Here is a 21773-nt window from a genome sequence, read left to right on the forward strand (position 1 = left end):
AAAAAAAAAAATTGCCACTGCTAACAGCAGCCAACACACAGCTATCAGTGGCCCTAATAAGGACCTTTGGGGGGTCTTGAAGCCTACACTAACTACCAATTCTTTCCCTACAGCAGCTCCGGTACAAACAGCACTGTCCCTCATCTAACTCACATGGCATCTGAGGCGAACCGCGGGAGGGGCCGACTTTTATGTTCGGGTGACACCTGATCTTCCCAGCCACTCACAGCAGGGGGGTGGTATAGGGCTTGAACGTCACAGGGGGAAGTTGTAATGCCTTCCCTGTCTTTCAATTGGCCAGAAAAGCGCGCTAACGTCTCAGGGAAGGAAGTGAAAGTAACCAGAACACCGCATGGTGTTCGTTACGAATAACGAACATCCCGAACACCCTAATATTCGCACGAATATCAAGCGCGGAAGAACACGTTCGCTCATCTCTATTAAACATACATGTGGCTTTTGTGTAATTTGCTGTATGAGGCTGGTTTCACGCGGCTGAAAAACTCCTGAGATTTGTGTGTTGCGAGATGCCTTAGAATGAACCCCATTCTTTTGAATGGAGTCATTCACATGAGCGATGTGCAGGGGGAAAAAAAATCAAATAGCTGAATGTCCTATCTTTTCGCGTTACTCAAAACGCATCGTCCATTGTTTTGAAAAGCACTTGCCGATCCTCTAACGTGGCTGAAAGCCGAGCCGGAGGATCGCTACTCCATAGAAGTGATAGGAGACGTTTTTGCCTGAAAAACATATTGCATCGCCATGAAAACACACACTGGCCCCAAATTGCGTTCACTCATGTTTAGGTAGCCTAAGGGTGGTTTCACATCTGTGCCCGGGGTGCCACTTTTCTGCTCCGTTCAGGGTGCAGGAAAGGGAAATCCCCGCGGCTGAATGGCTCCGTCTCAAGATGGAACCAAACAGCACCGAACAGACCCCATTGAGTATAATTAGAGATGAGCGAGCATACTCGCTAAGGGCAAATACTCGAGCGAGTATTGTCCTTTGCAAGTACCTGCCCGCATGTCTCAAAAGATTTGGGTGCCGGCGGGGGTGAGCGGTGAGTTGCGGGAGTGAGCAGAGGTGAGCAGGTAGGGGGGGGGGGGGGAGCGGATAGGGGGGAGGGGAGGAAGAGAGAGAGATCTCCCTCCCGTTCCTCCCCGCTCTCCCCCGCCTCCCGAATCTTTTGAGATGAGCGGCCAGGTACTCGCAAAAGGCAATACTCGCTCGAGTATTTGCCCTTAGCGAGTACGCTCGCTCATCTCTAAATATAATGGATCTGTTTGGTTTCCACTCAGCTGCCTGGCTTTAAGGCAGAAGAAAAAGCGCTGCATGAAGCATTTTCTTCTGGTATTTTGAGCCAGATCTGTGATGGAACCTCCGACCGGATGTGAAACCAGCCTAACCCCTTTATGTTGTGATCCCAGGCACCCTTTTTGCAGTGCAGGAAAGAATTATTTGTGCTCATTCAGATAAAAAAACATATTTGGACAAGTAAAAAAAAAATGGAAAACATTAAAGATATAAAATAAAAATAGAGGAAAAAGGGGAAAGGAGAAAAAAAGGAGGCAGGTGAAGGGGTGAAAGAGTAGGGAAAAAAAGGTTACAGAAGGAGGAGCAGCACTCAGGAGTGGAAATAAATGAAGTAAAATGCTTTGAGTGACTCAGGAAGAACCCCAAGAGATCTCTACAGTCCGCAGGTTGCTGGAATTCCATGCACTAATACCACGTCTTATTGAACTTGTAGATATCATGGAGGGAAAACAACAAAGTTTCCATATATGTAATTTACCCTGGAAAAACAGTCTGCTACCATTTCCCTTTGGCTGTCTTAAGTAACGGTATGGCTGAAAGTTTGGTCAATCCCACATGACCAGATTTGACTTGCGAATTCCACGATTGGCATCTGCACGGACGATCCTCGGTAAAATGTTGGCATTGAAAGGCATGCATTTTTGATTTTTTTCTTCACACCTGCGGATATGAATTGTGTATTCCACGAGTGGAAGAAAAATCACAGTATGCTCTGTTTTATTGCGAAACCTGTGCGAACAGCCTCCATTGATGTCAACGGAGGCATTCGACCCACAGCCCATACACAATTAACATTGTGTATGGGCTGTGGGTACCGCGTCATCGCTTAGAGACGGTGCAGGAAAAAAACCATAACCTGTACTGTGTGCCTCCGCAGTCTTAATTCCCAATCGCAGGGTCACTGGCTGGGTTCACAGCCGGAATCCGCTGCGGGTCTCCCCCATGCGTATTGGATCCGGTCGTGTGAGCCCGGCCTTAATTCTCCTTCCAGAACCTTCTTTATTGGGTCAAATGTAGATGTATTAACTGCAAATGCAAGTTTTAACTGTTTCAAGAAGCTTCCATCCAACTTCAGGCATAACACGTTATATATGTATTTGGGTAATTGTTGTTGGCAATCTGAATTGCCGGGACATATGTAGAACCTGTATATACGGATGCTATACTGCTAAAGTGTCCAGACACGTCCCTGATGTATTTTTATATTATTTTAGTGAAATATAAAACAGTTTCTGGATGAAGAAAACATGTGAGTTTCTTTCTCTGTAACACAGGCACCCCCTGCCATGTACCCTAGATTCACGAGGAATTGGATCACGGGCAACACTTGCATGGACTCAAGACAGCTATATTGATTACTGCTATGCCAAGTCAAAATGGGTACCACTGCTTGAGTAATACAAAGCACTCCATGTCTAGAGCTATCTTCCTTAATGCAGGTATATATTTGCCAACTGTAAATGTTAGACAGTCCGAAAAAATTGTTTTTTCCCCCTGCCTTCTGTAGTTGTAAAGATTAAAGCAACGTCCAACTATTTTGATCAACACAGTGTTTACTACTCAATTACTTAACTCTGAAGTTTCATAGCAGAACACATACTATAGCACAGCCCATAGGCACAGCGCATACTGAAAGTCTGGCAGAACAGCTTGGATCATGTCTAGTTCTACGGTTTTAACCAAGAGAAGCAGCACTACAAGAATCTTTGTGGCCATCATCTTCTGCTTCCATAGAGATTAATTTGCTCATAATGAAAATGTATCAATGTAGGGTTCAAATCATTTCAAGCTGTTAAGGCTGATTTAGACGCAACGATTTTCGCTCAAAAAAACAAACAAAACAAAAAAACAAATGCTCAAAGTCATCTTTTGAGGCATAATCGTTGTGTCTAACTGCACTGACATACTGCAGTTTTCATTAAGCCGTTGCTGATGGCTGATCTTTCAGCATGCTGAAAGATCAGCGATCAATTATCAGGAATTCGCAGCCGGATACAGCAGATAGTATTGTTTTAGCTGTTTCCCGCTCCCTGAACACAGCGGCCCCACTTGTCTTATACAGCCAAGTGCTCCGAGTGGAGAATGCAGAACAGCCAGGCGCTTCGAGCAGAGAAGACCTGGATGCAGAAGACAAGCGGACCACTCCGCTTGTCTTCTGCATCCTCCGCTTGGAGCGCTTGGCTGTATAACAGCCGGGCGCTCCGAGCAGAGAACAGCTGGATGCAGAAGACAAGCGGCCCCGCTTGTCTTCTGCATCCCCTGCTCGGAGCGCAAGATGATCGCTCAACATTTGAGCAATCACCTTGCGCTGCAAAAAGCGCACAGCGATTATCGCTCAAAAGATTTTTTTGAGCGATAATCGTATCAAAACCAGGCTTTAGTCTTCATTATAGCGATTTAATTTGCTGTCTTAATGGGGTATTACAGGTATTTACTACTGATGACCTATCCACGGGATAGGTCATCAATGGTCGATTGGAGGGAATCTGCTGCTTGGGATCAGCTGATCCTGCAGTCCGCTGTCAGTGAAATGGGGCAGGATGTCTGTATCGGTAGCCAGGGCCCAGAAGTGTAATAGACTGCTTCACTTCTGTTGAAATCAGTGGGAGTGATGCCTACTATTACATTTTTAGCTCCTTATTGAGGTCAAAGCCAGAAGTGTAATAGAAGTACATCACACCTATTGATTCCAGTGGAAGCAAAGCCTTCTATTACACTTGTGACTGACCATTGCCGCAGATGTCCAACCCCCACTGCACTAACAGCAGGCTGGCGGATCAGCTGATTGGCTGGGATCCCGAGTGGTGCATCCACACGATCAACATTTGATGACTTGTGAATAGTAAATGCCCAGATTACCCCTTTAAATCTCTGTTGCACATTTCCTTTCTTTATGTGCACTAGATGTTATGATATTGATTCTTCTCTATGCATAAGGCTAGTTGAAGCAAATACAACTTGGTTATCATTGCTATATATACAAACACTGAGAACTAGCGATGTTAATTGGTAAGTTGGAACAGATTTCTTTTCAACCAACTCTAATTGTAGGAACTACTATGACCACTATTATAGTCAAAGGGCGTGTGTGTGTGTGTGTGTGTGTGTGTGTGTTTATACATTCATCAGTCATATCACCTGTCATACTACCAAAACAGCTGTGACTTGTCAAAGCATTGACTATAAGAGACCTCCAAGGGTGTCCTGTGCTATCTGGCACCAACATGCTAGCAGATTTGTAAAAGGCTTGTGTTCACGACTACAAAAAAAAAAAAAAAAAAGACTAATGCTTTTCTAGAAACGGCACCACATCTGTCCATAGGCTGTGTGTAGTATTGCAGCTCAGTTTCCCTTCAATGGGCATAATCTGCAATGCTAGACACAACCCATGGCCAGATAGAGTTGTTTCTGGAAAAACAGACACTTTTTTCTAATCCTGAAAGAACCTCTTTAAGTTGCGAAGAGAGGTTCCCATGTATTGAACTGTTTTTTTTCCCCCAGTACATCACACAGATGCTGTATTAGATTGAGATCTAGGGAATTTGGAGGTCATCACCTTGAACTCTTTGTCACAGTCTTCAAACCATTCTTGAACAAGCTTTTGTAGTGTGGTGGGGCACATTATCCTGCTGAGTGTGATTGTTCTCAGTAAGACTAACCAAGTAATTTTGTAGATATGATACCTTTTATTGGCTAACAAAAATACATGATGTTACAGCAAGCTTTCGGGTTCTTCTCTTGTTGACCATTCATCAGGTTGAAATGAAACTGGTTTGGATGGGACACCATTATAACAGAAATGCAGAGTGGAGGGGGGACATACTCTTGATCTAAATAAATGTTTACACAGAAATTTCAGACTTAAAATAACACCAGTCTAAGCAAAGAGATAGATACTTAATCAGTCCACTAAACTGAGGAATGTGACAGTTTTATGATGTCGGTTATCACTACTTTACAAACTGCACATAGGGACATGGAAACGCTACCTCTGCAGCAACACCACCAATTGGATGGCAACATTCTTACAATCCATTTCTCAATTTTTAGGAGAAAAAATAAAAAATAAATAAACAAGAAACAGAAAGAAGACATCCATCTTGACCTCCTTCAGACCTTTCATATTCTCCACTTATGCAAGAATCTCAGGCTGAGGTTCATTTCATTCTTGAGGGTATCAAAACATGGCCATAAACTTATACTCCCAAATTCTTCTGTGACACTGATAGGTGGTGGTGTAGAGGTAGTGTTTCCATCTCCTATGTGCAGTTTGAAAAGTAGAGATAAAATACATCATAAAACTATCACATTCCTCAGCTCAGTGGACTGATTAAGCAATAAGCATCTATGTCTTTGCTTAGATTATTAGTGTTATTTTAAGATCCAATGTCCACAGCCGGATTTGATTTGTAGCACCTGTGCAGTAGATCCGCAAACCAAGCCGCCCCATAGGGATGCATTAGCGTCTGCAGGACAGTTAAAAAAAAAAAAAAAAAGCAGCTGCGGATCGCACGTGCATCAAGAAATCGCAGCATGCTCCATTTTTCTGCGGACCCCACGCAGACGGCTTCTATTGAATTCCTTGAAAGCCATCCGATCCGTGGCACACCCGCACAGCTGACACTGTGGACATGCCGCGGATCCGTGGGAAAGCAGTTCCAAAAAAAAATAAAATAAAATAAAGGAAATGTACTGCACAGGTAAATAAACGGTCAATGGCTTCTGGCACGAGCGGATTCCCTGCACAGAATCCATGCATGCAAGTGGACATTGGGCCCAAGTCTGAAATGTCTGTGTGTGAACATTTACTTAGATCAAGAAGGGTGTCCTCCCCTCCACTCTGCATTTGTATGTTGTAATATTGGGACCCATCCAAACCAGTTTCATTTCAGCCTGATGAAGGGTCGATAAGAAGAACCCGAAAGCTTGCTGTAACATCATGTATTTTTGTTAGCCATTAAAAGGTATCATATCTACAAGATTGCTTGGTTTATCTCACGAAGAACAATCACACTTTGCTCTACTGGCTAACACCATACCAAACCTTTTTTTATTCTGCTGAAAGACACAATATTTAGGTAGTTATTACATGCCAAAAGGAATAGTCACCTGAATATTATCCGGGCCTCAAGGTTTCCAGCAGAACATTGACTCTGTCAGCTTGCTTTCTTCCCGTAGTGCATCATTGTGCCATTGCTTGACCAGGTACGTGGCACACATTCACCTGGCCATCTACATCATGTAAAGGAATGTTGTTTCTTAGACCAGGGGACTTTCTTCCATTGCTCCATAGTCCAATTCTGATGCTCATGTGCCCATTGTAGGGTGGTGGACGGGAATCAGTATGGGCGCTCTGACCAGTCTGCAGCTACACAGACATATATGCAGCAAGCTGTGATACAAAGGTGTCAGAATACACAGGGCATCATAACCAGCAGTAACGTTTTCACCAATTTGTACTATAGTAGCTCTGTGGGATCAGACCAGAGGGGCTAGCCTTTGCTCCCCACGCACACATCAATGAACTTTGGACAAACAAGACTCGGTTGTAGGTTTACTGGTTGTTCTTGCTTTGAAAACTTTTGGCAGGTACTAAACCATTATATACTGGGAAAGCCCCACAATACCTGCTGTTTTGGAGAGGTCCTGACCCAGCAATCCACACATCACAATTTGGTCCTTGTCAAATTTGCTCAGATCCTTACACTTGTCCATTTTGCTTGCTTCCAACATATAAAACAGCATTTTCAATTTGCTGGTTAATACATCACATCCCTTGACAGGTGTCAGTCTTGAGCTAATCATATATCTCATACAATAATGCAATTTTTTTCTCTCTCCCCCAGAGAGGATTTCCATGACTTGTTAAGCATTGTCTTGGCATTTAGAAAAAGTGCAACTGTGTAATTTGTCAATTACTTACTTTCTCAATAACATTGAAGAGGAGTTATAAATTGGCTGTATGGTAAACCACTTCCTTTCTAAATACAATATAAAGAGCAACATATTGTGTAACACCATGAGAAGACAAAGAAAAATATATTATATGTACATATGAAAGACAGATCTTAAATGGACCAAAACTGCTTAAAATATTTGAAACATTGAAATCCTGAAAAGGTTATATTGTTTTGCTTAGGACGAAGAGTGGTGTGGACCATAAATAGAAGATATTCTAACGACCACTACAGGAGAAGACAACTTAACCAAAAAAACCCCAGGCATGAAAACCCCTGGCATTTTCATGCCTGCTCCGTATTAGAACCTGAATGGGCGTTTTTCCACGATCACCGTTTTCTCGTCAACACGACCCGCGAGCGTAGTTTTTAGCAAAAAATATGCCCCTTCCTGGAAAACCCTCGGTCTGCCAGAATCCTCAGGATGCCTTCCAGTGCCTATGTAGGCACTCACGTATTCAGCTCACAGAAGACTGCCAGGACTACAAACATTGCAGTAAACTCTCTGCTGCAAGAAGTATTAGCGGTAGGCTGGGCTCACATGAGCATGTCGGTATAGCATATTCCTCACGGAATACGCTGTATCAGTCTTCCACAGGCTGCCAGGTTACCGCTCACATAGCTCGCTTGACATACGCACATAAGTAAAAAAAAGAAGGGATGTTTTTTTTTTTGTTCTAACTTGGCACATATTACGCCTGCATACACGCCTTGGTGTGGTACATGGTGATCGGCGGCACACAGCCAGTACGCAATGTCATTGTGTACTGACTTCATGCTGCGAGATATAGCCTTAGGGTGCCTACCCACTAGCTTTTTTTTTTTAAAATGCTGTGATAGCCTTTTTTTTTTTTTTTTTAAAAAGCATTTGTCAATGGGACTTTCTAATGTTAAAAACGCATCGCACTAAAAATCGCAAAGCACCAACTTTTTGTGCGATGAGTTTTTAACATTAGAAAGTCTCATTGACATTCGTGGTAAACCCCCCCCCCCCCCTAAGAAGAACATGCACATCATGGGTTGCGCCAGATACCAGATTATGGAGGTATTGCTACATAATGTGGAGCTATATGAAAACATGCAATACCCACAGTGCACTGGCGTAAGGCTGCGGGGAATCAAAAGGAGGAAAAAAAAAAAAAAAAAGCATACAACAAAGACAAACTTCTTCTAGTCAAAGGTTTATTGCACCAAATTCCACATAAAATATACTTTAAATGATACAACAGTAAAATTAAATGCAAATATTTCCAAATTGACAGCTGTTCAATATGTAGATATCCAGTGCAGATTGTGATCAAGCGGTTCAGATGCACAAAAGCAATTTATGAACGGTTCCTAGTGTGTACACTACTCAATGAATAAAACTCTGCCTGGTAAATCATTGCTTTCAATAAACCCTGATCTTGTACAAAGACACTTAAAGGGAAAACAAAGTTAATCTCCACTATAAAAAAAGAAGAAAAAAAAAAAAAACACAAGTAGGGGAAAAATTATTTATGTATAACTCTAAAACTGCGGCAGCAGATTAAGACTTAAGTTTTCACACCTCAGTCTTTATTAATTTTGTGCCAAAATGCAACTAAGTGGATCATGTTCACAACGATATATGCTAACAAATGTAAGCAAAACCTATAAAGTTGAAGCAGAATCGAATACTGAAACCGTTAATGATTTTCTTTTAAAAACAAGCAAAATACTATAAAAATAGTCTGGGGGCCAAAACATAAAAAAATAAATCTAGCATACATGTAAGCATGTAGTGTATCATCCCCCCAATTGTAGAACACAGTAAAAAATATATATATTAACAAAAATTCTAATTCTGCAACACAGTCTTGCTCATCACTCCACAATATCCATACTTTCCATTTTAAATATATAGAAAAAAGGTAAGACTTCACACTCAAGAGCCACAGTCCAAACAATTGAGGTAGAAACGTGAAGAGAAGACAGTGACTAAGGTCTGGATAATTAGTGTCCTTTCTAAGCGTATGGACAGAATTGTCCAAGAACTTCTGCCAAAGACTATGATTGTACCTCACTGGTCGGGGAAGATACTCCAGGTTTCTAGTCAAGTCCTCTGTGCTGTACACAACTATTCCGCATCGACAAGGCTGGCTTCACATGTATCAGTGTCCGGCCAACTGCGTTATGTCCGAACTGGGAAAATCGGTCAACATTTTGGTGCATTTTGAGCACCGGTCTGCCGTCCATAGAATAGAGCATGCATCAAACTGATGAACTAGAGGTCATTAACGATCTAGGATTAATTTTGCTCTGGCATTTCATTACAACACCAGATAAATGACCATGTATACAAGAACCCAACATCACAGGTCATTGTCCACCAGAACTAATGCTACATGCGTGTGTGTATGCGCGTGTGGGGTGATATCTAGCCTAGTAATAATCTAATTCTAATTTACTGGATGGTTTACATGTTACAATAATAAACCTTTTGAGCTAAAATAGTGCTAAACAAAGTGCTAAAAGATAATTTGTTGAATGTGGCATTTTGTTGTGATTATTGGCTACCAACTTGCACTAGAGGGCCAAGTTCGCACATCATGTATATGTGGCAGGATTTGCAAAAAAGCCTTGCATCAAATTAAAGGACAATGAGGTCTTAAAGGGGTTAACTGAACCATTTACCATTGATGATCCATGGTTAGGATAGGTCATCAATAGTTAATCGGTGGTGGTCCACCACTCGGAATCCCCAATGATCTGCTGTCTACAAGGCTTACGGTCTGCGCTGGAAGAGACAGTTCGGTCAACAATATAGCGAACTGGGTTTGTAGTGCAGGCACTGCTTCCATCGAATTTACTGGGTGCTGTACCTGTGATACCAACTCAGGCCACTTCAACTTGGACAGTGCTATCTGCTGACAGTGCTGTCCACACTAAAAGCAAGCTGGGGAAATCAGCTGATTGTTGGAGGATCTTAAGCAGCGGATCGACACTGATTAACTGTTGACACATGCGGATTGCAGTGTCGATTTCTAGACTGATTCAACAGCGTATTATTTACATTTAACGTGGACCCAGCATTAGCTGCAAAAACTGGTTTTGCATAATTTTTTTTTCAGAAAAAAACAAAAAAAACACCGCATTCATGTGTGCTTGATAGCTCACCTACTACGTTCAAGAGGACATTCTGGATACAGGTATTTTGGGGAACTTCATTTCCATACAGTAGGTTCTATTATAAAACTTGATATTAAAACGGTTTTATATAGTTTGCACCTCTTATGGTAAGTTTTTCCTGAATCTTTCCCTAGCTGACCAACTAGATTTTTCTCTTGCATACCTGCTTCATATAACAAAATGACAGGAGAATGTAAACCTGCAACTCCAGTATAAAAGCCCGAGAAGCCTTGTTAGCTCCATCGCTAGATGTACCATTGGCCAGTAAACAGGCCATCATCAAGACCATAGGATGACCAGAAACTAAGAGCTTTCTTATATGGCCATATACAACAAGAATGAAAAAGGAAGGAAAAAAACAAACAAAAAACACCTTTTCTCATTCCCTCTTCCAAAATGCACTCCCAATTTTTCCGCAGAACACTAAGGGAGGGAACCCGGACCTCATTAGACCATGTACAGCATTTCTCTAGCGAGTGAGAAATAAGTAGGTTCACATTACAAGTACCATGCAAATAAATTACAATATACACCAAGTGGAATGCAGGCTATAACGGAAGACCTTTAGAACAGGCGGCAGCGCTCTTTAGAATGCCTAACAGAATACATTTCCGATTGGTCATGGCTGAAGAGACCCTCTAACAGTTTTATCTGAACTCTAAACATCCTGATGTTCACACAGCCTACAATTACACCCACACCTACAATTACGCTCCACAGCGGCACTAATATGTATGTTCGCCCCCTCGAATGGCTTCTATTATTAGCACCAGTCATGCATTAATGAGTAGCGATTATTAGGCTTCATTAAGGTGAACCTCTGCTTTTAGGTACAATTTAAAGAGAAGAGTCTGTAGTAATGTTTGGTTAGTTTAGTACAGAACAAAAAATATATCACAAATTCCCTGTGTATTTTGGCAGTTCCTGCGGGGTTTTGTGTGTGTAAATCCGTACGCAAAAAGATACAGAAGGGCCCATTGTTTTTCTGCGTATCTGCGCCGCCCCTTCACTTCAATGGCCTATTTTGGTGCTCAATACACACCAAAACGGGACATGCTGCGTTTTCACGCTGCCGAACATCACAAAAAATACACACCTGTGAACGAACCCATTGAACTTCATGGATTCTATTCACTGTGTAATGCTCTAAACAAATTTGCCCGTATGAACAAGGCCTGAAGAGTTCTGTTTAATGACAGATGCTCTAACATTGGCTGTTCAAGCATAGTCTCTCACAGATCTGCAGCATCGATCTGAAACTCAGCGAGTCTAGTTATTAATGAGAATGTTATTGGGCATCGGAAGCTAACCTCAGGAACTATTCCTCAATCCCTGCTGCAGGAGTGTAGGTGGGAACGACCTCTTTAAGGGGTTTCAAACCGTTTTAGAAAAAAGTGTGAAAACATCTGTATGGAGTAACTTTTTTTTTTTTTTTCTACAAACACTTGACAAGTCACAGTGACCTGTCAATAGTTTTGATTAGTGGAGGTCTTGCTGCTGAGACCCCCGCTGATTGCTGAAATGACAGGGCTGCAGAGTTCTGTGCGCCTTCAGCTGTCTCCGTTGTCAGCTCTTGGCAGCTGAAGATGGACACAGATATAGACCTCTATGCATCAGTCTTCAGTTGACAAGAGAAGCTGACAGGTGGCGAAGACAAAGGGGCACAGTACTTGGATGATCTCTGCAGCGCCCTCATTTCAACAATCAGTAGCTGTCGCAACAGCAGGAGCTCAACATCCTTTTGGAGGAACTGCTCTTTTTACGAACTTTTGACATGTCCATCTTCAGCTGCCAAAAGGAGCTGGCAAACAAAAGAGACGCTGAAGACGCACAGAACTGGGATGAGCTCTGCAGCCCGCTAATTTCAGCAATCAGTAGGAGTCGCAACAGCAGGACCTCCACTGATCAAAACGTTTGACATGTCAGAAGTTTTTAAAAAGTTCAGTAACTCTTTAAATAGTTTCCACTGGACATCTTCCCCTCAAGAAGGCAGAAGAAAAGAGCTTCCCAGTGGAGGAAATAGGGCAGACGACAAACACTGAGCTGTCAATATTGTGTCTCAAGTATGTATATTGTAATCAAAGAAAGTTGCCATTGCAGCCTAAGGCCACAAAGTTTCCCAGTAGTGTTTAGAATGAAAAGCTGAATAGGATTTATTGCTAGGGGGAACTTTGAGAGATAGTTTTGGTACTCAGAAGATACTTAGCTTACCTAGGAACTGCTATCAGAATCAGGGAAATAAACAGCAAGAGCAATAATAAGGACTATAGGCCTTAGAAATAATGGAGTTTCCAATCAATAGCCAGGAATCTCTCTCTAATGGGTCATCCAGTTCCATGCCAGGATGTCAGAACTCATTGTTGGGATATTTTGTGGCTTCTTAGCACAGTTATCTAGTTCAAACCTGCTGGGACTTGTAGTCTCGTGGCTCATGTGGCACAGAGTGTTAAGGCAGCAGAATGCAGTCTTAAAAACTCTTGCTCACGACCTGAAGGTTGAAAGTTTAATCCCAGCATGGTTCAGGTATCCGGTTTAAGGTTGACTCAGCCTTCAGAGGTCGGTAAAATGGGTATCCAGCTTGCTGGGGGGGTAATAAATAAGAAGAATTTTTAAAAAATTTACCTGAAAGCGCTGCGGAATAAGTTGGCGCTATACAAACAACAAGTCCCCCCCTTTCTTGTGATTGGACAACTTATGGCTCTCTAACAAACATGGTGGCAAAATACACTAGAATACACATGGTGGGTTGATTGTGGTGGTGTTCTGGTAAGACATTTTTAATACTTGGTCACATTGTAAGGTACTATTTAATAGGAGAGAAAAATGAATGTGTGACCATAGGTTAGCATACATAGCATACGCTATGCTAGGGGGTACACCGTGTCACTTACCAACATATCCCATAAACTGCATGAAAGAAAGTAACATGTCGAATTATCTACATGTTCCCATTATAAACAGTGCAGTAAGACTACAAAAGATACTTGTGGAAAGTAAGAACCATAGAGTCGAGAAGATTTCTGAAAGAGCAGCTGCCCAGACTTCCGCAATATAGAACTTCAGAATTTTCCAAAATTCTTCCCTGTGAAGCGACAAAAGGCCACTGGGGGATAACATAATGCCTTCACTTCATGTAAACTTTTTAAAAAAGTGTCCCCATTAGGATATAGGGGGAGCAGTCTGGTAGAACAGCAGCGTCATTTTCTCTCTCCCCTTTTCCTGAATAGTTGTTTCTCGTCTGTAGCTTATGGAATGACCAAACGCAAGATGCAGCTTATAAAAGGATTTGAGCAACGTGAGGAGAATGAGTACTTGCCACAGCAGCCAACAAAGGCAAGTCACTGGATTCAATCCTAAAGGGGAAACAGAATGCAGAGAACACCAATTAGAATATTCACATTACATACAGTAGTATAGCAATAGTAAAATAGTAAAGGGGATTTTACCACCCAAGGCATATCATCTTTCCTGTACATCAGGGCTAAATGTCCGATTGCTGGGGAAACCTGAACTCTGGGACCCTCAGCAATCCTGAGAAAGGCACCTTTAAATGCCCCATGAGAATGGAGCAGATGCTTAAGTACGGCTCCATTATCTTCTATGGGGCAGGTGGAAATTGATGTCTCACAAAGATTGCTAATAGGAGGGACTTCCAAAGACTTCCTCGGACACCCATATTTGGGGGCTGGAGTGACTAGTGCTAGTATGATCAATTCTGTTATTCATCCTCTTCCTAATAAATCTATGTTATGTGCATGGCTAGCTGTTATCAGACTTCCAGCTCTCCCTTCAGATTATACTGTTTGGATTTGTTGGTATAGATAGAGGGGAAAAACGTTGCAGCCAAGCAGCTTTAGTTGATTACACGACTCAGTGAAATACTAGGTATGTGGAGGCACACCACCAGAGCAGGCTTATGGACGTATACAATGAATACATTGGCCGATTTCCCTGGCGGATATTCCTTTGCGATGCAAATAAGGGTGGTTTCACACAGGCAGAGGATCTGTGGTAATTAAATGCTGGAACGGAGGCCCACAGGGCTGTAAGGGAAGGCCGTCATGACAGGGTAATGGGGAGGGAAAGGGTTAATGAGAAGGAAAAGGGTTAATGAGAAGAGGGCATGCTGGGAGACAGGGGTGGGGAAAAGGGCGATTCAAGGAGAAAAGTGAGCGAAAATTGGGGGAGGAGCCAGTTCCAGCAGCAGAGGGGGAAGAAGACGGACGGGGAGCGGGACAGAGAAGAGTTCCACCCCCCCACCCCCTGTCCTAAGGAAAAGACAGTTCGGGCAAGGCGTGAATTGTCATAGCAGCAGTCAGTGGGAGGATCCTAGGAGTCAGCATAAAAGTGTGGTGTGTGGGGACCGGAGTCGGATAGCTACCTTCCCCAGTTTGTGCTTAATTAGTAGGTGGGTCTGTCGCCTCCCAGCATTGACAGGGGGGTGCCCTGCCTGCAAAGATGGTTGGTGTGGCTAGCATGGGTATGGCTAGCTGGCCTCTGTGACGGGAGGTAGGCGACTAGAGGCTAGTTGGTGAGTCTCCCGAGTCAGGTGATTTGCGGTAGGAGGAGTGGTTTGGGAAATAGGGTCTCCTGAGTCGGTTGGTAGGTGACGGGAGGCAGTTATACCCATTTTCCTGGTTGGTGAGGCAACAGACATTTTCTCGGGGCTGAAAGGATCTCTCCCAAAAATTTTTCCCATTGGCGTTGAAAGTTGATATGTTTATTGTTAGGTCTGTAATAAAGTTGGCTGCTGTGGTCAAATTCATCCAAAAAGTTGCCACTGGTTATTTTGGATAAGACGACTCAGTTATACCCTGGTCATGAGTGCTGACCAATAATGAGCAAGTCAACTAGCATTTGTTAAGAATTATTAAATGGGCAGATGATATGTAGTGTGGGGACATCCTCATATAGCTAGCATTCATTGTAGCACATACCTGTTCACACGGGTACATGTGTTGCTAACAAGCAAGCATTATTTACGCCCACTCCAAAACCCCAATCAGTTGACAAACGAGCATGTGCTCGTTCGTTGTCCAATGATCATTCGTTGGCCTATGCAGCATAATAAGGTCATATCCCAGAAAAAGCTCAATATCAAATAATCTCAACCAAAAACATCTTTTCTACAGTCTTTCGGCATTCTCTAAAGCAGTGGTCTGTGATCTTCCCTACGGCATCTTGGGAGATTTCGATTGGCAGCAGTTAGAGGTTTGCGACCACAGCGTTTATCATGTCATGTAGTTAGACTATCAGATATGGAAATACTCACCCTAAGACGTTTCCAAGCTCTTTCACGTGGACTCTGGTGTGTCCTCTCAGGTACTCGGACAGCATTTTACTCTTCAAATACAACTCTTGTAATTTATCCTCTAGATGCATCACACACTAAATTGGGTATAAAGATAAATAGGTTGGGCTTATTAGAAGAAAGAAAAACTAGTAAAATGACCCTTTAACCCCTTAGTACCATTTTCAGATACATTTAATGTATAGCAAAAAAAAAAAAAAATCTTTTTTTTTTTCTCTCTTCAGGACAGGGAGAGAAAACATCAATTCCGCCAATTTACTCTTACAACATGAGGCTGGATTCACACGAACGTATATCGGCTCGGTTTTCACGCCGAGCCATGTCGTCCTCATCTGCAGGGAGGGGGGTGTCGATGGAAGAGCCAGGAGCAGGAGGCGGGGCTAAGTTCCGAGAATTAGCCCCGTCCCGCCTCTCCCCATTGCAAATAGTGCAGAGGGGCGGAGAGGAGGCAGAGAGGGGGCGGGAGCTCAGTTCCTGCTCCTGGCTCTTCCTCCCCCCCCCCCCCCTTCCTGCAGATGAAGACGACATATATCGGCTCGGCGGGGGGGGTGGGGGTGGGAAGGGTACGAGTTCCACTTTTGCACAATAAAAACCTTTTTGGTGGGAAATTCTTATTTTGATATATAATTGCATTAAAGTCCCGTGACTTTATTTTTGGGAGCATTTGTTTTCTTACGTGATGAGCTGTAATTTTTATTGGTACACAAAGCTTTTTTGATCGCTTTTGTGTCTTTTTTGAGGGAGGGTAAATTAACAAAATTAGGCATTTTACCTTTGTTTTTTTATAGTTTCTCCCCTTATGATTTTTGCCGTGCAGGATAAATAGAGTGTTCAATTTATAAATTTTTTTTTAATACAAAAAGGTTTTTTCTTTTCACATTTATTTAGGTCCTTGTAGGGGACTTGAACCAGAAAAGCTCTGATCGCTATGATAACGTATTGCAATGCAGTATCAGTTGTAAAAGTGATCACAAGCAATGACAACCCATTGGTCTTCCACGATTACATCGCGGAGTGCTGACGTCACAGAGTGAGCACGCTCCCTCTGTGAACCGTTTACATGCTGCGATATACATTGATCTCTGCATGTAAGTGGTTAAGAGCAGGGAGTGATGTGCTCATCGATCCCCACTGATGCTGTGGGACGCCGACGTGGACAGACTTCTGAGCCTGCACCATCCACAGGATGTAGGTTTATGTCCTACCATGCACCCAGGATGTAAACGTACGTCCTGTAGCGTTAGTTGGTTAAACAATATGTACGTGTAACAATGCATGAGAATAAAAATGACAATTACGGCTGTACATATAGAAATGGACAAAAAAAGTTAAATGCCATAACCATTTATACTGCTTGTTTAAGATGAGGTTATTCACAAAACCTCACACCACAGCCCAATACTGGTGTGAGCAGTCAGTGGTCACGCTGCTTTCTCCCCAGCTCAGCGCCAGTCTAGCACTGAATAGCTTAATTCCGTCCCACTGCCTGTTTCCCAGATATATAGCTCCTAACCATTTTCAATGAAGTCGTCAGACAGTCTAATGAAAAACATGTAGGTGGAAAACCTCTCTAAGGCCTCCCTCACACAGGGCGTTTTATACAGCGTTTAGCGCTGCCTTTTCAGCCCAGCGCTAAACGCTGTACAACACTCCCATTCATTTCAATGGGGCTGCTCACACAGGGCTGAAAACGCAGCGCCTTGCAATGCTGCGCTTTGACAGCGATGCAAGTTCTATTTTGGGGCGTTTTCAGCCCTGCGTCGCCCATTGAAATGAATGGGCAGCGGTTTTAGCACTACTGAAAACGCGGCAACACTTGGTGCCGCGTTTTTGGCAGCGTTAACCACTCGCCGATTTTCGGGGTGAGGGCTTGCAATAGAAGCCCTACCCCGAAAATCTGCCCCAGGTAGGTAGAGAGAAAAAAAGAAAGTTAATACTCACCTAGCCGCTGCAGTCCGGGTCACGGCCGCTGGTCTCTGCCGCTGATCCGGGCTTCCCCTGCATTCACAAGTCTATTGCTGTAGGCCAGGTTTGAGAACCCCGCCTCCGGCAATAGAGTGCTGTGATTGGTTGTCGGTGCTTGCTCGATGCCCAATCACAGCCCTTCATCAATCAGCGCCGGCAAGCTCTGGTTGGCTGAGACAGTCAATGAAGGGCTATGATTGGTTGTCGGTGCTTGCTCGATGCCCAATCACAGCACTCTATTGCCGGAGGTGGGGTTCTCAAACCTGGCCTCCGGCAATAGACTTGGGAGTGCCGAGGAAGCCCGGATCAGCGGCAGAGACCAGCGGCCGCGACCCGGACTGCAGCGACTAGGTGAGTATTACTTTTTTTTTTTTTTCTTTTCAGCATTCTTGGCAGCATTTTCAGCCGAGCTGAAAACGCAGCCAAAACGCTGGCATACAGTATGCCAGCGCTGCTGAAACGGAATGGAATCTGCAGTAATGCAGCGTTGAAAAACACTGCGTTTCTGCAAACGCCCTGTGTGAGGGAGGCCTATAGTGGAGCTGCGCCCTGCAATCAGCTTATACCACTGCAATTGACTTATATTTGTCAATTACCTAAATCACCAACTGAAGCAGAGAAAAAGCAAGGAATTAAAGTGCTGTGCAGATAGACTACAGGCACAGCTTAAAGGGTCTATAGTCTGCTAATAATTCTGGGAGGATAGCTGTAGGGACTACTAACCTGAGAAGGCCATCCTCAAATTTTTGCCTGACTTCTTAAGGCCCAATGATGTAGACGTCATTGGTGTGCAGGGAGATTATGAAGTGGGTTCGGGAGCTTAGCCTACTTAATACCTGCCAAGTATCAGCCGTATCATACAGCTCACATATCAGAGCTAACACACTCAATTCTGACAGCACCAATTAAATGTCCCAACATAGGGAGCTTCTTCAGTCCCTTGAATGGCTCGCCTAAAATAAGATCACAGGTTTGTAGGTCACGGCAGCCATGTGAAAGCCCCATGGCTGCCATGCATCTCTGTTAAGCAGTGCCCGTGGTATGGTGTATTAACACGCCTGCAGAAATAAAACATACTGCAATACTGAAGTATTGCAGTATATTGTATAAGCGATCAGTTGATCGCAAGTTTAAATCCCTAATAGGCACTTTGAGAGTTAATTAGCAAGCACAACGGCCTGTTCTCAGGCCTGTAACGTCACACTCAGAGGTCACATGGCCAATTCAAGTGAATGAGAATGGAACTGCTATAATAGGCACAACTGCTATAAAATAGACAGCGCTGTACCTGGTATGGACCGAAGCAGCTGCGTCGCCATTGTTAATCAATCAGCTGATTGGCGGGCAACTTAGGGAGCAGCCCCCTGCCAATCAACTACTGATAACCTATTTTGAGGATAGGTAATAAATAGTTTAGTCCTGGAAAACCCCTTTAATATTAATTTTAAAAAATTGCTTTCACAAAACAGAAGGTATCGTTATAAGATAAGTCGCTTTGTGATTTAACGGTGCCCATCTTGAATCCAAAACAATGGGGATCTATTACAGAGATAGCAACCAAATCGCAGTGTACATAAGGCATTCATATAAGCAGCTATTATCTTCTGCACCTATTAAGTACTTACAAACACAGGAGGTGTTTTCAGCTTATGAAGCTGTAAAATAGATTGCAGCAAAATGCACACTTGACTGGACACCAAGACGTCTGTACCAAGCTTCATGCTGTCCCCTGCCGTCTTCTGGCTGCTGACAACTTGGACATTGCATTTATCAGTGTCTGCCACTATGCACACAGCTTCCGCCAAGGGCTCATCCAGGACAGGGTGCTAGAACCAACAAGAACAATTTTCATTCAACCATGCCCAGCTTAACCCTTATTTATTAAAGCCACAGAAGCTGTTAAAAAGGGTTGTCCAGTTTGAAACAGCTGATGGCCCTTCTTAGGATAGGCTATCAATAGTAGATTGACGAGGGTCCACTGCCTGGGATTCCCGCCAATCACCTGTAAGCTGGGCTCTTATACTCATTCACAGAGATGATTTCTGTAGGAAGACGACGGCTCCATTCCCACTGTGGTGGGCACACTTAGTATTACAGGCATTGAAGTGAATGGGAATTTGGCTTGCAATATCGAGCCTGGCTATTGCAGTTGGAACTGAGCCGATTAATAAAGGATGCAAAGATCCATCTTACAGTTCGATCAGTAGGGGTCCCAGGGAGTGGACCCTCACCGATCTGCTATTGATGCCCTAATTCTAAGGCTAAGCCATCAATAGTTTACAAATAGACAACTTTAAAAAGCATGTGCATATGGTAGATAGACTGCTTTTGGGCAATTTATTTGTTATGCTCCAAATGATACTAATGGATTTGGGCTGTAGACCAAAAACTCTATATGCTTTGATCACTGGGGCAATGTAACCTGACTGAATGTACCAACATACATAGGTTGAGTGAGCCAGGCTAGCTGCCAAGGAAGTCTTCAGTTTCTCTGCACTTGCAATCCCATGGAGCACCATATCAGGCATATACGTAGAGCAGTAGCCACCAAATAGAGACCTCCCAAAGTTCTTAACACTGGGGCTACTGATAACATCAGACCTAGAAGAGGGGAGGGGAAAAAGAAGAAGAGGTAAATAAAACACTACATTATCCATTACTACAAACATGATCCTATGGTTTTATAGTTTGTGATTTCAGAAAATATGTTACCTCAAGGGATAAGAAGAGGAAAAAGAAATTAAAAAGGAGATTTCCGAGCAAGGTTTGGGAAAAAAAATAAAAAATAGTTTCATTAATGGCGGGCTCACATTGCTTTGATTCGCTACGTGCCGCCCACAAGAGATACATGCATGGTACGCAGCAAGTATACAATGACAATCACCATGCACTATCTTGGTGTATATGTGTATGGTGCTAAGATGGAACCTGCATCCTTATTTATTTATTTTTGCACAATTCGTGTGAGTGGCACAATGTAAATGTATAGACGAATGCTACTGCATATTACGCGCGCAAAATACATAGGGGTAATAGGCAATCAGCATATGGTTATGCAAGCCAGTCTCAAGTTTCCATTGATTTTTTTATTTTTTTTATATGAATAGAAGTCAGTCATCAGGCACCATTACAGGATACATCTATAATGGCTGCAATAATAATGGAAGCCATGGCACCAGTGAGAACAGTGCAAATTCAGCTCATTTGGAGCTGCACTATATACAACTGCACTCAATGTCACTCAGAATTAGAGGCCTACAGAGATTGTTTAAAACAATGTTCCAGGCAGAAAAGATAAGGTGTTCTCAATAATGCAGGGTCTGCAAAGCCGATGCATGACTCGGACACCAAGGAGAAAATCTCAGGTCCTGCACTCGTGATAACAGTATCAGTATTGCCTGGAGTTCCTCTATAAGTAATGGATCTGGTCTGGGAAAACCATAATATAGATTAGTGCTCTATAACAAAGAAAAACACCTAAGTATATTGCGGAGATGTAGACTATTGTATATAATATGCTCTGCTTAAAAGGGGTATTTTCATCTCAGGAATCCCATTTCAAGGTGCCTAAAATCACAATACAATGCATTTACTTAGGGGTGTTTATTTCCAAAATACTCCATTCTCCAGATATTGCAGCTGTTGATTCCTCTGCTCTCTGGTTGTTCACTGCTTGTTGCCAGGAAAACAGCCCACCTTCTCTCTGGAATAATATACCAGAGCAGAGCAGTAGCTGGTGGCTGATCCGAAAGCTAGTGAGCATGCACTCCAGAGATCCCAGCCATCAGATTTAGGTGAAAGAAGTGCACAAGCGACGGCCTCCTCTGCTATTTCTTTCTATAGAAGAGGTGGTCCGTTTCCCTTGCAACAAGCAGTAAACAACCAGAGGACAGAAGAATCAGTATTTGGAGAATGGAGTATTTTGGAAATAAACATCTTATGAGTAAGTGATTTGTTTTGCCATTTTGAACACATTGAAATACCTTTCTAAAGGTATTTTCTCACTGTTTGTTGATGATCAAAGGATGATAGACATGGGTCCATTGCAACTCATGATCCTTTCCAATCAGCTGATT

At 43.1% G+C, this 21773-nt stretch overlaps 2 protein-coding genes across 5 annotated transcripts in view; one reads left to right on the top strand and one right to left on the bottom strand.

The window, feature by feature from the left end:
• The window catches only part of SPMIP2 (sperm microtubule inner protein 2), a 30202-nt gene extending 22098 nt beyond the window's left edge, over positions 1 to 8104 (top strand). The window contains exons 4-5 of one of the 2 annotated variants that reach the window (XM_066573579.1): positions 2589 to 2753; positions 7454 to 8104. In XM_066573579.1, the coding sequence (XP_066429676.1) occupies positions 2589 to 2712 (124 nt within the window). In that variant the 3' untranslated portion in view covers positions 2713 to 2753; positions 7454 to 8104. Of the gene's footprint in view, positions 1 to 2588; positions 2860 to 7453 lie in introns of those variants that run through there. The other variant, XM_066573581.1, reaches the window with a different exon arrangement.
• A 332-nt stretch (positions 8105 to 8436) lies between these two features.
• FNIP2 (folliculin interacting protein 2) overlaps positions 8437 to 21773 on the bottom strand; it is a 74633-nt gene continuing 61296 nt past the window's right edge. For all 3 annotated transcript variants that reach the window (XM_066573584.1, XM_066573583.1, XM_066573582.1), the window contains 4 exons: positions 20142 to 20298; positions 19323 to 19523; positions 15694 to 15809; positions 8437 to 13774 (listed from right to left, as the gene is read on the bottom strand). In XM_066573584.1, the coding sequence (XP_066429681.1) occupies positions 13696 to 13774; positions 15694 to 15809; positions 19323 to 19523; positions 20142 to 20298 (553 nt within the window). In that variant the 3' untranslated portion in view covers positions 8437 to 13695. The remainder of the gene's footprint in view (positions 13775 to 15693; positions 15810 to 19322; positions 19524 to 20141; positions 20299 to 21773) is intronic.

The sequence above is a fragment of the Eleutherodactylus coqui genome, chromosome 7 (assembly GCF_035609145.1).
Source record: "Eleutherodactylus coqui strain aEleCoq1 chromosome 7, aEleCoq1.hap1, whole genome shotgun sequence".
In the NCBI taxonomy this organism is placed as follows: Eukaryota; Metazoa; Chordata; class Amphibia; order Anura; family Eleutherodactylidae; genus Eleutherodactylus; species Eleutherodactylus coqui.